Here is an 18,156-nt window from a genome sequence, read left to right on the forward strand (position 1 = left end):
CCACTAAATTTACCCAATCCAGACCATTTACTTCAAATAAATTGTTAATTCTAACACATCCTGAGCCCTTGTGGTATCAAGAATCTTACAAAAGAGAAACTTGTCTTTGAAGTTTCCCTCAGCCATGTATCATGTAAATACCAATATATCTGAGAAAACAGTGAGACATCAGTCGATTCATCCAACTATGTGACAAACAGTGGCGATTTCTTTATTTCATCTACAACTTGTTCACTAATGTTTTGTGAGATCTCATTTATCCATCTCAATACTGTGTCATTAGAAATTGATACATCATTCAACTTCCGTGTTGCGTCCTCACCAACAAGAAGCCTCATCATTTCTTTTGCACAGGGTAGCACAAGTTTCTCTACAATCATATGAGGCTTCTTGGCCTTTACAACTTTGTATGTGACAATGTAGGAAGCATGCACGGCATTGGTGGTTTTTTCACAGAATGTACAAGTCACATCAAGGCGCTGCTGCTTGAAAAGTGATAACTGCCGCTTGAAGTAATGTTTATCCTTTTGCAACAAATTGGGGTGGCATTTTTCAAGATGGAGTTTAAGCTTAGCTGGCTTCAGTGAGTCATTCCCCAAAACTTTGAAACAAATAACACTGGCAATTTCATGCCATCTTTTTCTTGACAGGTGAAGCCGAATTTAGTGCAGTCCTCTGAATACTTGGGCTTAACATTCATTCCTGTCATTGTCATATATCTATATCTGTGAACAATATAACAAAATATATTTATTATATGTCGAGTTTGGCATTAATAAAGATATGAAAAACAGAAGATAATACATGTGCAATAATAAAACACCATCAGTTTCATAAACAGCATAAACCAGCACAACACAGCACACAGAAGCATAACTGACCAGAAATATTTCCCACTATTCTAATCTTCCTCCCAGCGTCCTTTTAAATTGCATTTTATAGTAGAAAACCAAATCAGCTTACACCACACCTGTAAAACAGTGCAGGACGAAAGACACAACTAATCAGCTCAGTGTCTACTGCACTAATGGCCTGCACTCTCATGCGAGCACACATCACAAACCAACTGCTTCAACACGCAAGGTTCACGTGATAGCGCTTACACAGTTTGACTGCCGCTGCAGCTAACACGGGCGGATCCATTATCCAACCACCCCCGTTCACGCTGGTCAGTGCACATATCACTGATCCACACTTTATTTTCGATAAATTTAAGACTGTATGCACCAGTCTTCAGTTTGTTACCAAATATGTATAGTGAACATTCTGTGGACCACCCAAAATGTCACCATGGACCACCAGTTGAGAACCACTAGTGTAAAGGCTTTTTTTTCTTATCTAACTCCACAATCGACCATCTGTTGATACTAGTCCAGCTCAGAGTAGTATCTCACGAGATATGAAACTACTGAGGCGCCTCTTTAACAGCTCTTTATTCCCGTTGCCTGCAACACTGATTTACATCTAGGTCATGTCTGTCAATTAGATTTCGCTGTTGCTGGAAAACATCTTGCTGGTGTTTCTGGAAGACACCTTGTTGATACTGCAGGGTTTCATGGGATTGCACATTAGCATAATGGCCCTGCTTGCCGATATCCTTGTTATCCTGGATCTTATATTACTCTTTTTTTAAATCCTGGCCACATTCTTGCTGCATTGGCAGCTGAGTAGGCTTGTGAAAATACTCATTGTAACTTGAAGCAGGTTTACATGTTGCTGGTGTTACTTTATTGACAAAGGAAATAAAGCCCTACCACAGTTCTGTGCCATAAGATGACAGTTCCTTGATAATGTGACAAATCATGAAAGCATTTGTAATTTCACTATTTTGTATAGTGGTTGTTTGCAAGTTGTGATATCACTAATATAATACAGTATTTGTGGAAATTTTTTTACATAATTTCCTAATGTAGAACATATAAATAAATAATATAATTGTGTAATAAAATATGATGCTGATTTGACCCTTTCGAGAAATTTCGAGTGAGAGGGGTGTAGATGCCAGGGGGAGACGTCATATTGAATTTAATGTGTGAACACTGGACTGAATCGTGCAATGTAATCAGGCATTCTCGAAGGTCATTTGGTGTATATTGGCCTCATTCTATAATTTAGAAATTGCTGACATGTTCCTGCTGAAGAATTGGGATAAATAGTGTGGAAAACCCTTACACTTTGGCAACCTGGATGGAAAAATAGAGGACTTTAATGAATCCTTCCCAACAACACACCTTAGCTAAGTGATGCATACTCATAATGTACAGTAGTTTTTTGGTAAGTGTTAATACCAATTATATTTTGTGTACCCAGCAAGCCTTTTCATATACAGTCAACATTTTTATAATTTACCCTTATTAGTATTAATGTTTATTTTTGTAATTATTAATTTAATGTCAGGTCTAGCTCTTTGTGAGAGTAGTAGGGAGTAGGCATTGAGGGAGTTGCAGTTAGGCGACCTGCTGTGGCTTAAGTCCCACTTATCTCGCCCAAATTACTTACAGGTAATAATTCAGGTAAGGCCCTGTAAGCCTCCTGCAGGCAATTTGTTCACATAATTATTCACAAAGTATTCATGCATTTTCTGTATGATACTCTAGATTTACACCATTTTAGTGAAATTACATTAAGTATTAGCCATAATAGGACAGGAATGTAATATAATCCAACTAGTAACATTGAAGGTTTGTTCATGTACGGGTCTGACAGCAAAAAGAAAAAATACTGAATGCATTAATTTTGTAATGAAGATAGACAAGATACCGTATGGGGGTGCCCAGGTGTAGGGAAACACAAAGGTATACGAGTTTTGTTCAGATTTTTAACCTGGAGTGTTAGCCATCCAGGATAACCCAAAGAAGTTAGTGCTTCATTAAGGGCAACATTTGTTCTGTAGCTTCTGAGGGGGTCCCCTGGTGGTTCCCTGTGGATCCCCTGGGGGGTCTTTTGGGGACCCACTTGTGGTTCCCTGGGGTCCCATCCCCCTCTAGGCACTGTACATCCCTGTAAGGGATGTACAGCGAATAGAGGGGGATGGGTCCAATTCTTTGGATCAAGAGCCCCTTACTGCCATCAGGACATACCCCTTTTGGGATATTATAGGACTGAGACAGGATAGTATATAAATTTTTGTGAGAAAACAGGAAGTAAGGTTAAGTGGCCTGACCACTTTTGGTGGGTCTTAAGTAAGTAAGTTTATTCAGGTATACACAAATACAGTTACATAGATTATCATACATAGCAGCATATGTGTAGAGAACCTAGGATAACCCAAAAAAGTCAGACAGTGACTTATTTTCATTGGGGTCCTTTTACCTTATTATAAAGGTTATAATATTTTCTTATTTTTCTATAATGAAGATAACATCTTATTATTATACTAAAGATTATCTACTACTCGAGGGTCATTACTAGGAATAAGGTAAAATTACACGTGTGTTAGCTAAAAAATAAAAAATCATTCCCCTCCCTTTCTGTAGCTACATTCATCAGACACCTTTTGGCACTCTTCTTGAACTGGTTCATGCTATGACTGGCTTTGACATGTGCAGGCAGTCTGTTCCATTCCTTTATTGCTGTACAATAAAAGGTGTTTGAAGCCTGGCCACTGACTGTGGGTACTATAAAGTTGTGCTCTCTCCCCCTAGTACTATGATTGCTTTGGTTCCCAACCTTGACAAAATTGGCAGCAAGATATTCTGGACACTGTAAGCAATTTTATAAACATGATTTAGCTTCAGTTGTTTTACTCTGTCTTCAACATTCAGCATATCCAACTGCTGTAATTCATTCTGTCCTACATGCTTTCTTGGACCCAGGCCCAGGATGAACCTTACAATTTTGTTCTGGGTGATTTGCAGTCTTTCAGTTTTCTTGTCAAGGCAGAGTACCATGAAGAGCAAGCGTAATCCATATGACACTGTATAAGGACTAGACATAGGGTCCTGCGAGCCTCAGTAGGTAGACACTGTGCTTGTCCATAGAGGAACTTCAGTCTGGCATTCGCTTTCTTTACTACACTGTTCCCTATCGATTCTCCTGACATGCATGGGTCAAAGGGGATTCCCAGATATTTTACTGATGAGACCAAAGTGATGGGCTCCCCATTACACTGGACATTAAAATTATTTACCCTTCTCAGTTTGTTTCGTGCCAAAGAGAATGGCTTCAGTTTTCCTGAGGTGTAATGATAGTTTGTCTACTAACCATTTGCTGCAGGATTCCAGTTCCAGTGTTAATACATTAGCTATATCTTGTGGGTCTTTACCTGACACTAACAGAGCACTGTCATCTGTATACAACAGGAGTTTGCACTTGACACTGATAGGCATGTCATTGAGATAACATAAGAATAATAAGGGACCCAGAATACTACCTTGGGGAACTCCACATGCTATCAGCAGGGGTTCTGATTCTGTTTTGTTGATTTTGACAATTTGTCTCCTGTTACTAAGATAGGACTTAAACCAGTCTGCAGAACCTATAACGATAGCTTGAAGTTTCTTACATAATATATTGTGGTTGACAGTATTGAAGGGCTTTTGCAGGTCTAAGGTTACCATACCTATGAGGTTCCCCATTGACATTTCAGTTCTCCAGTAATCCATCAGATTAATTAGGGAGGTGCCGGTTGAGTAAGATCTTCTAAAACCCGATTGATAGCTATGGAGAATGTTGTTGTCATTAAGGTACTTAACTACTTGACAGTACACCGCCCTCTCTAGAATATTGGATATTATACTGAGTATACTAACAGGCCTATACTTGCTTACATCAGACTACTATTTTTCTTGAAGATAGGAGTAACTCTGGCCTCCTTGAACCCCTCCGGTACGGTATTAGTGGTGATTGACAGATTTATTATGTGAGCAGTCTACGATTGACAGTTCAGAAGCACCATCTTTTAGGAACTTAGATGGGATGTTATCCGGGCCAGTGCTCTTAGTTGGGTTTAACCTGCTTAGTTCTTTTTGAATAAAGTCATGAGATACACTTACTAGTTGACATCTGTTTGGGGTTACCCTTTTATTGGTATACGTAGTATGTTTGAAACTTAGAGTCTGTGTTAAAGGTATTTGATGCAGCTGGTAGTTTACTTACTAGTGTTGATGCAACAGATATGTAGTAGGAGTTAAAACGATTTGCCACCTTAGATGTTTCGTGGCATACCTCGTTATCGATAGTGAGTACTATGTTAGACCTATCTACTGGCTTAGGTTATACCCTAGATGTTTTAGTTGTTGCCAGAGCTTTCTGGGGTTATGCTTATACTCTTTAATTTTTGAGTAATAGTGCTTTGCCTTTGCTCCTTTTATAAGTCTCTGCACTCTGTTCCTCACCCTTTGGAATTCATTCAGTGCTGCAATATCCTGTCTGTTTGCTTTAAATCTTTTTAGCAGCTGGTCTCTGAATTTCATATTATCTAATATCTCGGTAGTCATCCAGGGTTCAGTTCTTTGTTTAATCCTAACATCTTTAACTGGTGCAATAATATCAAGGATGGTAATGAACATTGTTTTGAATTTTTCCCAGGCGTCGTTTACGTCCGTGCAACTTGTTATCTCTGTCCTGTCACAATTGTGTTGCCTATTTACCAGTGTTTCTTTACTGTAGTTTCTAGTTGACCTCATTTTTATTGTCCTGGGTAGGCCTATCCTATCTCTAGTGATTTTCCTGGTGCAGTAAATGATGAAATGATCACTAAGGCCTGTGGTAATGACGCCTGATTAACTAATGTTCTCAGAGCGGTTAGAGTATGTGGTCAATTAGGGTGGCCGAGAACTGTGTGATCCGGGTTGGTGTATTAATTAGTTGAGTGTAACTATTTAAACCTAGAATTTGCTTATACCTTTTGCATAGCCTGTTACTTTGCTGTTGAAAACAGATATTGAAGCCGCCCAGTATTATTGTCTCGCAGTTGTTTTCAAGTCCAGACAAGACTCTGGAAAAGTCTTCTAAGAACTGGTCCTGGGTGGGAGGGCGGTAACTAGTTTTTACTAAGATGGGTTTAGTCTTGGGAAGCAGCACTTCAAACCATAGAATCTCCAGTTTATTGTTATTTAAATCAGGTCTTGGGTTGTAAGTTAAGTCATTTCTAATGTAGGCACATGCTCCACCACCCTTTCTGTTCCTATCTAAGCGTTTTATATTGTAACCTTCTATTTTGACCTCGTCGCCAGTCACTGTGGAAAATTAAATTTACCTGGATGTATCTCATTAGTTACATACCAGTAAATGGTAACAAAGACAATTATTATTTATCAAAGTTACAGAGACAAGTAGGAATTTTTAGGACACCTAGGTCGCAAAAAATGTCCCCCTTCAATACCTACCATCTATCTCTCCAGAAGTTGCTCTAGACCTATATTAATTGCAAATGAAATGTACATCACCAGGAATTCTGGTAAATTTAATATAAATTTGTGGACTGTATATTAAAATTAATAAATGATTACATATACACATTTATATAACAGAAGGAGAATTTATAATCATAACATTCACCAATTAGTCTGGAGATTACTGTGTGTCATGTACAGAACCCCCCTCTCTACCCAAATTTATGATGATAATACTGGCCAGAATTACATAATTTAGATAGCTTATCTGAGGTTCCTGGAGCTGTCCTGTCCATCTGTTTAATACTCAAATTATGCAGAACTGCACATCCAACAATTTCGGCTCCTATTTGAGAGGTTTTAAGCCCAATATAACCCCTAGAGTGACGAAAATTATACACCTTACATTAACGTGCTTGTAACACATTAAAAAAACAATGGCGTCTCCTCCCTACTCCTCAGCGCAGGCGCAGAGCTTCCCTCTCCATTCTTTTTTTAATTTACAAATTAATTTGTATTAATACAATGTATTACAGTAATTTTCATAAAAAAATACGCTGGATTTTTCGGAAAATACATTATTTTCCACAGTCACCGTATCATCCAACCAGGATTCAGAGATGGATATAACTGCTGCCCTAGTTCTATTAGCTAGAATCCTAATCTCTGCCAATTTTGGAAAAAGTGATCTTGCATTGACATGAATAAAGTGAAGGCCTGTTTTCATAAAACAATTATAATCATCAGTATATGCCAATGGGTCATTTATATTAAAATTAGGTAAATCAATGTCATCATTGCTAAAGGGTAACTGTGCCAAAGTGCATTTGTTACACACAAAATGAATTCTGGCACCGTTACTATAATTGTACATACATCCATCATGCACCCACCCCTTACACATTTTACATAAGGTGCCTTTTCTGTTTTTCTTGCATACTTTAGTGCAGTGTATGCACCTGTTTGGTGGTGTTTGAGATAATAAGAATGGCTGTATTGTCTCACATTGACCTATGTATGCATTACATATGGAGTTAAGGTTATCATTCCTAGCTACTAGATCGTCATTAGCACCATCATTTATCTGTCTGTTTTGCCTCTGCACAATAGTTTGAGGGCCTGGATTAATTTGGATATCACCACTTAAGAGCGCTACAATACGAGCTGTGTGCCACTGTTTTTGTTTGGGTATGTGGTGTTGCCATACCTTATGGCAATAGTGACATTTACTTTTCTGGTAGGATGGCAACTGTTGGGCTTTTACTGTCCAGGGTGCTATTACTCCATTTGCCTTTTCCAGCCCCCATGACTGATTTCTTTCTTCATGGAATTGCAGGAGAAAGATAGATATAATTATGGCAGCCTGTACCCCCCCAATGCCTGCCATTTTCACTCTTTTACTCGTATACAACAATATTTATTTCTCTTTTCCAGTCACCTAGCAAACCCTAGTATCTGCTTTAGCAGTCACCACTGAATTACTAGTAAATTTTCTACTTCAAAACCTTCTTCACTGCTCACTTTTCTCTTAACTTCACAAACCCCTTTCAGTTAACCCCTTATTTCACACTCCCCCTTCTTGCCTCACTTCACAGTCCAGTTTCACCTATTACACTTCTAACTCCTTTCCATTCTGGCAGGACCAGAAAGTTTTAATCAGTGGTTTTATTCATCCAAATCCCCCTCAGTTCCATTTATCGGGGGTTGTGTCGTGTCTTAGGGAAGTAGTTTGTCACAGTGATACATTTTAGTGAGCCAGAAACAACCTGGGCAACAAGAAAAAAAATTATCACATTGAAGAATGTTAATGATAGTGCCTGCCTTAATGATATTTCCAGAAAGCTTAATTTTCGAAAAATTAATAAAACATTTCCATTTGCATTTCCAAAAAATTTTCCAAGCTGAAAATGTACATGTAGGGTGTTCAAACTGTTAATCAGATAATATATCTGTAGTTACACTCTTATCATGGTTTTAATTCTGTTAATACCAAACAAGATAAGTTTAACTTTCCTAGATAAAACTTGCTAGCTCATACTTGTATGATATTTTTGTTTAATATTATTGTTAATAATTTTTCACAATCAGTTATAAATTAGATTTAATCTTGATCATTAACATTACTCTTGAATGAATATTATCAGTATTGTTAACAATATTATTAACAGTTATTTTAGCAATTTAAACATTGAAGATGACTTTAAATACTGTGACATGTTTCAGGTAACACAAGAGATCCTTCACTGGCAGCTCCGCACCATGCAGATGATGTATAGCCGTGTAGCAGCAGCCATCATGCAGGCTGCAATTGATGCTCATCCTCAAGATTACCTTCTCTTCCTGTGTCTGGGAAAGAAGGAACCTCCTGAAGCAGTTCCTACCGAGCTTGTGGCCCCAGAGGACCCCTCAACAACTTTAGCCTTTGCTAACCGCCGCCTCATGATCTACGTCCACTCAAAAATGGCCATATTTGATGATGAATACATCATTGTGGGTTCTGCCAACATCAATGACCGTTCATTGAGTGGTAACCGTGATACTGAAATTGCAGCAGGCTCCTACCAGCCCATACATGTTGAATCTGGCAGCAACCTTGCACGGGGAGACATAAGCATGTTCCGTCGAGCACTCTGGGCTGAGCACATGGGTGAAGCAGCACCAGTAGATATAGATCCTGGTTCTCTTGAATGTGTGCGAACAGTTCGCTTTCTGGCTGAAGAGTCTCTCCGTGCCTATATTGAACCTGGTGATGCCCCAACCCCACGTAATATGCTGTTGTATCCCCTTCATGTAAATCCTGATGGAACAGTGACCCCTCGTCCTGATTGCCCTACATTCCCAGACACCATTGGAAGTGTCATGGGAGCTAGGTCCAAGGTTTTCCCAAGCACCCTTACCACTTGAGTTCAGTACTGTTTAATTCAGAATCAAACTAGTGCGTTTAGAACCAGCTTAATGAGTTGGATAATTTTAAAGACCCTTAGCTATTTTTAAGAGTTTATTTTTATCACTTTTTCCAGAGCTATATACAAGTTACTGGAATTTTACCCATAATGGACATAGCTTATTCATATAAGCATTTTCAACATCCTTCCAGAAAATTAATCTTGAAATCTTTATAGAATTTCTTTGGCATATTATGCACAGTATTGACACTTCCTTTTACAAACTTAAATAATCCTAAAATTTTCTAAATAGTTTGAGATAACTTTTCAGAAACAAAAGTAAAAATAATTACAGTACATTGAGCCTTTCTGGTATAATAACTTCTGTGATATATCAGATGTCCATATGGATTGTTCTCTCCAGAAGATTATCAGGTTGCAATTATCAGATGGAGGATCAAGCCACCACCACTCCTGGTGCTAAGTGAGCTACCCAGGTTTAGCACTGTGTGAAATACAAAACAAAACAGAATACAGTGGACCCCCGACATTCAATATTAATCCGTTCCTGAGAGCCATCGAATGTCGAAAATATCGAAAGTTGAATTAATTTTCCCCATAAGAAATAATGGAAATCAAATTAATCCGTGCAAGATGCCCAAAAGTATGAAAAAAAATTTACCATATGAAATATTAAGTTTAATGCAATATAATAATTACATAACAATAGATTAATAACAATAGAATAATTGACACTTTAATGAAGATCTGGTGATTATTGATAGGATGGGAAGAGGGGAGAGTGTGGATGGTGTTAGTGTTTAGAAGGGGAATCCCCTTCCATTAGGACTTGAACTGGCAGCCTCACCATGCCTTACCACACTGTGTATGCCACTACGATTCTTAAATCTTTCAAACCAACCTTTGCTGGCCTTAAATTCACTCACATCACCACTAGTTGCAGGCAATTTCTTTACCAAATCATCATGCACTCCGACACACGCACTCCACTTTCGTACTTTGCAATTATCTCTTTCTTAATTTCAATAGTCATTAGCATCTTTTTTCTTGAAGGGTTGGCACTAGAAGCTTTCATGGGGCCCATGGTTACTTATTTTGCAGAAACAAGCACCAAAAACAGTGATAATATGGATAATATGGAATGTACTGAATGTATCCTTAGATGTGCGCACACTGGCTGGCTTGTAAACACTGGCACACACGGTGCAGTTCAGGCCACACATGGACACACATCGTATCGAATGTCGGGTTTTCCATCGAATGTCGAGGCGAAATTTATGCGTTAAAAATGCATCAAATGTCGGATTTATCGAATGTCGATGCCATTGAATGTCGGGGGTCCACTGTATAAGGCAGTAGATAACATCTTGAGCAAGTCAGAATTATTTTACCATATAATATCCTAGTTGGCTTAGTACCTATCCTGCTGTGCATCCTGAACATCCTGGGAGATGTAACATCTTTCAGCCAAGGTCTGTTAATTTTATTTGGAGACAGGAAACTTAAAAAGAATAAATGTCAGTCAAATGTTCTTGATTGTATCTTCCAGGTTTTTTATATTTTATATATATATATATATATATATATATATATATATATATATATATATATATATATATAATATATATATAATTAAATAATGTCCCCCTCTAAGAGTAACTAGCTGAGGCAGTCATGTTAATGGTCACTTCTTTCAGCTTCCGGTGTGACACATCTTGGCTCCCATCCTTTGCTTAATGTAGACCAGCACTTTCCAGTCCACCACAAATTAGTCTCTAAGTAGCATGTAAAAGCATCAACTCTTAGTGCTTCATTACAGGTTCAAGTTCTCAACTAATGTTCATTGTTTGTAATGGAGCATACATTATAATATGCTTTATTACAATCCAAAAAAAAAAAATAAATAAATAAAAAGAACACTTGAAAAATTGAGACCCCTTGTGTGATACATTGTTTGATGTTTATTGTATTTTCTATGCAGGGGATTTATGCAAACTGGGAGGAAGTGGTGGAATGGACACTAGATTTATCCATTAAGTATGAACTGCAAGACACCCGGTAATATTCCACATTAATTTTATAGCACATTTTTGCCTGTTACTAACAGGGATAAATTCAACAGATAATTGTTAATATAGGATAATTCACAAGTGCATTTAAAGGCAGTGAATTTCATTGCATTTACATCTTAGAGAATCAAGATATCAGTTCAAACTTTAAAACTGAACAATCATGTGATATAGGAAATTTATAGAATTTGTTTTAAGCTGCTGCTAATCATAGAAGTTTTATGAGACTTATAGGTCATAATGGTGAAGGTTGATCAGTCCATGACTACAGTCAATTGATGTTGGTCATGATTGAGCTATTAACATGGTAATCACAGTAGATTGAACAATACAAGATATGTTAAGTGTGTGAGTATCTTAACACACAATCCTGTATTTTATATATTGTTATCAATTGGGCTAATTATTGTAGCCCACATTTTATTTGATCTTTTTAATTGTTTTTTTTTTTCAATGAACCGGCTGTATCCCACCGAGGCAGGGTGACCTAAAAAGAAAAACAAAAGCTTTTCTTTTTAAATGTAGTAATTTATACAGGAGAAGGGGTTACTAGCCTCTTTCTCCAAGAATATGTTTTTAATGTTTTTATAATTAATTTGTGGCTGAAAATTGTGATTTATAATTGCTATGAAGTATTGCATTCATGTTATCTTGGTTGATATGCAATTTTAATTTTAATTACAGTGATGGTATGTGATGAAATGGTAACATTGTTAATCTGAAAATTAAAATGTTATTACAATCAAAACTAAGCGCTAAAACTAAAACATGTTGAACAAGGCTCTTTTTTTATAATAAGCCACTGATTTCATGCCATTGGCTATATATATTGTATCATTCAAATGAAGCCTTGGCATAATGCAGACAGAAATACCTTCGGGGTTTGCAGAGAAGTAGCTTCCCGATCGAAATGAGACTTTGCGTTTTTTCTAAACGATAAATCAGAGAGTGTGATGTACTATTTTATTATAAATGAACATAAAACTTGCATTTTAAACTCTCAATACATGCTAATACAGCACATGTAGACGACATGAGTTGCTTACCCAACCTCAGTATGTAGTCTTGATAGTGTTACTGTACTGATCATTTTCTTAAAAGAAGAAAACTGCTGTGTTAGGTAAATGGTAATTCTATCATTATTACTAATTTGTTGTAAGGAAATTTTCAGCAAGATATCACACTGTATTATGTTATCAGTTGCCCCATAAGAAATTTATTGTAGAATTACAATATTTTGTAATGATGTACAGCCTCTGTTACTGGATTAGTTTAATGGTAGATTCAGGGGATCTTCCAGTTTATATAGATGCCCTTTGTGTTAACATAAGTTTTGGTATATAGATATATTGACAGTGTAGTATAATACAGTATAAATATTCTAGCTAGTACCGAGTTAATATTGCTGCCAGCAATATGGTTGAGTGAAAATAATATTAATTTGCTATATTTTGTTGTTTAATCTTGGTCTACTAATTTTAATAAGATTTTTTTTCCATTAAATATGATTTAAAGTTTTATAATTCTGTTAATTCTTTAAGCATTTTGCCTAAAATATAAGACAATTTGAATAAGTTGAAGTAACAGTTTAGTGTACTTTAACATACATCACTTGCATAAAACATTTAACTCGGGCAGTGTTTATTAAAGACAAAATTCATAATTTTTATAACTTCAGCTACTAAAGAGTATTTTTCTCAGAGATAACATACACAGTAGTAAATTCAGTGTAAACTATGAATACTACTTCAATACAGTAGAACCCCCATATCCATGGATTCTGTATCTGCAGTTTTGGTTATCCACTGTTTACCATGGCCCAAAAATAACCCTTTATTTTGCTTAATAATGGCCCCAAAGCACAAGTGTAGTGATGCTGGCAGTTCTTCAAAGTCTAAGAGAAGCTGTGAAATACTTCCCATCAGTGAAAAAGTGCTAATTCTAGACATATTTTGCATAATTTATCAATTAAACGTTATCATAGGTACATATGTAAACAAAAAATGATGTATAGGGTTTGCTACTATCCATGGTTTCAGGTATCCACAGTAGATCTTGGTATATATACCCTGCAGATATGGGGGAACTACTGTAGTTTAAAAACTTAAGCTCTGAGGTTTTAGTGACTGAAGGGAATGATTGATAGGTTGTCCTAGATTAACACTGCATAATGTACCATTTGTATAAATGTATCATACTATTTAAGTTATACAAGTACTTAGATTACCTGAATAAAGTTTATCTTAAAGTAGCAGACTGACTTTAGATGAATAAGTTTGCACAATTCTGACTTGCCCTTTATCTGCTTGTTAACATCTTCAGATGAAGCTTTATTCTCACTACAGTACAGTATTAAACATTGTTAAAAAAACCATGATATGGGTAGCATTTAAACCCACGATGAGTGAGTCATAACACTTCAGGCCGCCAGTGTGTAAGCCACATGGCATCTGGCTACAATAAGAGTCATCCAGCTAGGTATATGTGTATATATACACACACCATAGGGAGGTTAGCATAGGCCACACTGTGACTACATGTGCAAGTTTTTACAGATGAATTTCCCACCAGTGTGGCTGGCAGGAGATTCATCTGCAAAACTTGCATTTGTGGTCACAGTGTGACCCATGTTAACCTCCCTATGGTGTATAAATATACCTAGTTAGATGAATGTTATTGTAGTCAGCTGGACCAGTGGAGTTTGACTCACTGGCTATGGGTTCAAACTCCACCTGTACTGTAGTTTTTCAGTTGTGTTGTTACAATTTCACGAGTCAGATATTATTTTTTCTATATTTGCAATGACTTGACAGGATTAGAAAATTGGATAATTTTAGAATTTTAATATAAGGCAGTAGCTAAAAGTTTGTTACTTAATATGTGAGACTGTCAACAGCAGTGATCTGGTTGACCAGGGAGGTATACCAGAAAAGCCTGCAGGCTGGGCCAGGCTTATCTGGTACTTGTAGGAATACAACTTGTGAAACTGGTCACAGGTTTTTGTCACTAAGGTTTCATAGGTACTTGATTTATTTAGCTGATTTTAGATTTGGGACTATTAAATATATCATTCATTTTATAATTTGTCTTATTTGATTTATAAATGTGTGTGCGTGTGTGTGTGTTCTGTCATGTTTTTGTGGCAAAAACCTTGCCCCATGTCCATATATATCAAGGAATGAAAGGGGCGAGATATTTTGTTGGCACAGACCATCTGCTCGGGTTTCTTTACCTCTCGTGCATCTGGAAGTTGTGTATTTGCCTGGAATGTGTGACAGCAGTCTGTAGCATCCTTAGTACATATCCAGTAGTGGTCATGACTGTTTTTTTCATGACTTGTTATTTTGAGTTTTTATATTGTTTTAAGTATGCCTGGAAGCTACCTACATGTATCTAAAGGGATGAGGGCTTGTGTGTTGGCCTTGAGGTGAACAAGGTGATCTAAGTCTATTAAGCATCTCATCTGAAGGTCTCATGACCTGCCTGCCACTATAGGTGGCTCTTAAACTCATCCCTGATAACCTCAGAAAACCTCAAAAGACAGCTTGGTTACTGAAAAGCCTAGTTATCCAGAACCCTGAAATTTTGCCATTGTAAGTGGAGAGGACCACAAGCAGCAAGGCTGCAAACAAGATCTCCACCTTCCCTCATGGTGCACAGTTGTAAAACTGCTGTTATCCAAGGTTATGACAACCAAGAGGTGGACTTTTGTAATACGTATAGGCATTGAGGGTCCAGAGCAGATTTTTAGCGATAAATCAAACTTGAGGTCCATCCAAGGTTAGCCATGGCAAGTTTGTTGCTCTGGTGAACAGGTAGAAACCCAAGAATACAGAGAAAATTGTTAAACAATCACTGTTAGGTTGTAGAGTGCTGTCTGAAGGGAAGGGCAAGTAGCCTTTGTTCCTAAAAACAAAAAAAAAAAAATGTGTGATACAGTACATCGAGGTACTCGAGAACCATCTGAAACTCACGGCTGAGATTTTTTCTAAGAAGACAGCGCATCCTGCCACACATCCAAAATAGTTAAGAAGTGGGTCAGTGCAAACACCATTCGTGTGGCCCGGTGGCCTGGTGGCTAAAGCTCCCGCTTCACACACGGAGGGCCCGGGTTCGATTCCCGGCGGGTGGAAACATTTCGACACGTTTCCTTACACCTGTTGTCCTGTTCACCTAGCAGCAAATAGGTACCTGGGTGTTAGTCGACTGGTGTGGGTCGCATCCTGGGGGACAAGATTAAGGACCCCAATGGAAATAAGTTAGACAGTCCTCGATGACGCACTGACTTTCTTGGGTTATCCTGGGTGGCTAACCCTCCGGGGTTAAAAATCCGAACGAAATCTTATCTTATCTTAATATGCTTGATTGGCCTGATAAAAGCCCAGACTTAAATCCAATAGAAAATGCTTGGCAGAAGATGAACTACCTAAAGAAGTGAGGCTCCTCATAAATGCTATAGCTGAAAGAGGGGTTGAAGATGTGGGTCACTGTGGATATTTCTTATTTGTTTTTATCTTCAGCAGACTACATGCCCAGAAATATAGAAAGTCAAGGGAAATATAAAATATTAAAGGTAAGGTTATACTATATAACTTATAGTTTTTATTACCAAAGTTAAATTCTTTAGTAAAACAGGGTAGGGGTAAAGGTTTCATGCTGACACTGTATGCATGTATATCTGAGACATTGTGTGCGTGTGTAATATATATGGTAGCTCATCAATGTATTATCACATATTTTGAATGTGCAACCTTATATCCATGAAAAGATCTCATGAAATGTCAAAATCAAATACTGTAGCTCTAATATTTTTTTCCCTTTTAAATAATACTTTATGATATATATGTAACAAACAAATGACTGAGATGAAAAACTTAAGTTTTCATTCTAAAATATGACAATATGTAAGTCTGCTTTCAAAAATATTTTCATAAATTTTACCCTAATCTTAGATTTTAGAAGTTGTCTAAATATCATGTAGTGAATGACTACAGCAGGATGTACCAAAGTACCCTGAAGACTTGCTTTTTTTTTTTTTTTTTTTTTTTTTTTTTTTTTTTTCTTTTGCCAAGTGACTTTCATGACTTTTATTCAGCATGTCTATTACTGTTGCTAGACTTGTTTGTTCCCACTTTATGACAATAAAACTGTGATTCTAACAATATTATTTTTATATTCTATAGTTCAAAATTATATATTCTGTTTAGGAAACTTTCATCTGCAGATGGATATAATTTTACAGATAACTGAAATTTATTTGTATATTATTATTATAATAAAAAAGCGCTAAACCACAAGGGCTATTTATTTGTATCGTATAATCCTATGGGTTTAGCGCTTCCCCCTTAATTATAATAATAATATTTGTAATGCATCCAATGTCATGCAACACTGAATGATCTATACAGCTTTTATGCTTTTTTTTTTTTTTTTTTTTGAGTGTAGTAAGAAAATTATGATGCTTGGGTAATGTATAGCTTGGTGATAGAGCATTCATTCACTGAAAGCTCCTAAGTGTGATTCCTGGGTAACACAAGATGGCTGAGGGAAGAACCAGTATGCTTAATTAACCAGTTGACTGGAGGAGCTAGTTCACCTAAAGTGAATCGTTACCTGGGTGTTATTTGACTATTGTGGTAGTATAACTTAGGAATGGTCTTTGAAATGAGCTGTATTAGGATAATAGCTTCTTGTCTGTAAGGGGAGCTATAGAAATAGGAGCACGAGGCATGAAATGGGCTGCACCTGCTGACTAGAGTAGTGACAGTATCAAGACACTTCATCAGCATAAACCAGGGAAAGAATACCCAGAGAAGGAAGGAAGGTCCAATATTATAACAGTGAAAAGTAGGCAAGTACATAGCTGAGCATGGAACTCAGGGTCATGTCCAGGGATGTTGGACAAGGTAACTATTCCGAGTGTGATGCTGGTGAAAGGTCCTTGACCTCTCCTTCCTTGGACTGAGCATGCTGGGCTCCCATCTCACCAGCAAGGCCATCAGATGAACCCTGAGTGTAACAAATACTCTCTTCAATGAATAACATGCAGTATCTGGTAGTCATGACTCAATAATGGTCCGTGATGGACTTTTAACATTGTAAAAGTTTCCTCTCCAAATTGTGAATTTTTCCACCATGATATTGGGACTTCTACTGCCAATAAAGTGGGAACCATGGAGAGTTGCCTTCAGTATAGACATCTCATGGGTTGCTGTTCCTGGATAGCTTGCAACCAGGATAACAATAGCATTTTGTTTGTGCCACCTGAATTCATCTATGAATGTTTGTTCATGTGCTTTTATTATATCTCGTGCATTTTTAGACATTTGGCTTATTTGATAATCATAGTTTTGCTACAACCATCTAGTTTGTTTTATGGGTTATTAATGGGTCCAATTCAATTATAGGAATGCTGTAAACCATGACTTTTTTTTTGTTTTGTTTTGTTTTATCCAAGAAATAGTGTATCTTCTATTTTTGTGTAAGAATTCAAAATGGAAAGCAAGTGTAATATAGGAGAGGTGTGGGGACATGACTAATGAACAAAGGAAATGTTTTAGTGCCAGGAATGTCTACATCATTTATGGACTATTTTTAAATTGTTCTTTGTGTTAAATTGGCCAAATTACTGAATTCTAATCACTTTATAGGGTAGTTGAAATAGTTGAATGGGTGGTTTCTTATGCTCAGTCAATTAAAGGGAAAGTATGCTAGTGAAATAGCTAAGAATTGGCTTAAAATAGGAATCAAAGTGGGCGAAATCACCTGTGCGTAAATGGCACCAATAGTCATTATTATCATAATCAAGGGGGAGCGCTAAACCCATGGGATTATGCAGCGCCTGTA

General features: G+C 37.1%; 1 protein-coding gene across 2 annotated transcripts in view; it reads left to right on the top strand.

Moving 5' to 3' along the window:
• Nucleotides 1-16,607, top strand: part of LOC138852415 (uncharacterized) — a 738,964-nt gene extending 722,357 nt beyond the window's left edge. For both annotated transcript variants that reach the window (XM_070082996.1, XM_070083006.1), the window contains one exon: nt 8,559-16,607. In XM_070082996.1, the coding sequence (XP_069939097.1) occupies nt 8,559-9,239 (681 nt within the window). In that variant the 3' untranslated portion in view covers nt 9,240-16,607. The remainder of the gene's footprint in view (nt 1-8,558) is intronic.
• Nucleotides 16,608-18,156: the final 1,549 nt, after the last annotated feature.

This window comes from Cherax quadricarinatus, chromosome 1 (assembly GCF_038502225.1).
Source record: "Cherax quadricarinatus isolate ZL_2023a chromosome 1, ASM3850222v1, whole genome shotgun sequence".
In the NCBI taxonomy this organism is placed as follows: Eukaryota; Metazoa; Arthropoda; class Malacostraca; order Decapoda; family Parastacidae; genus Cherax; species Cherax quadricarinatus.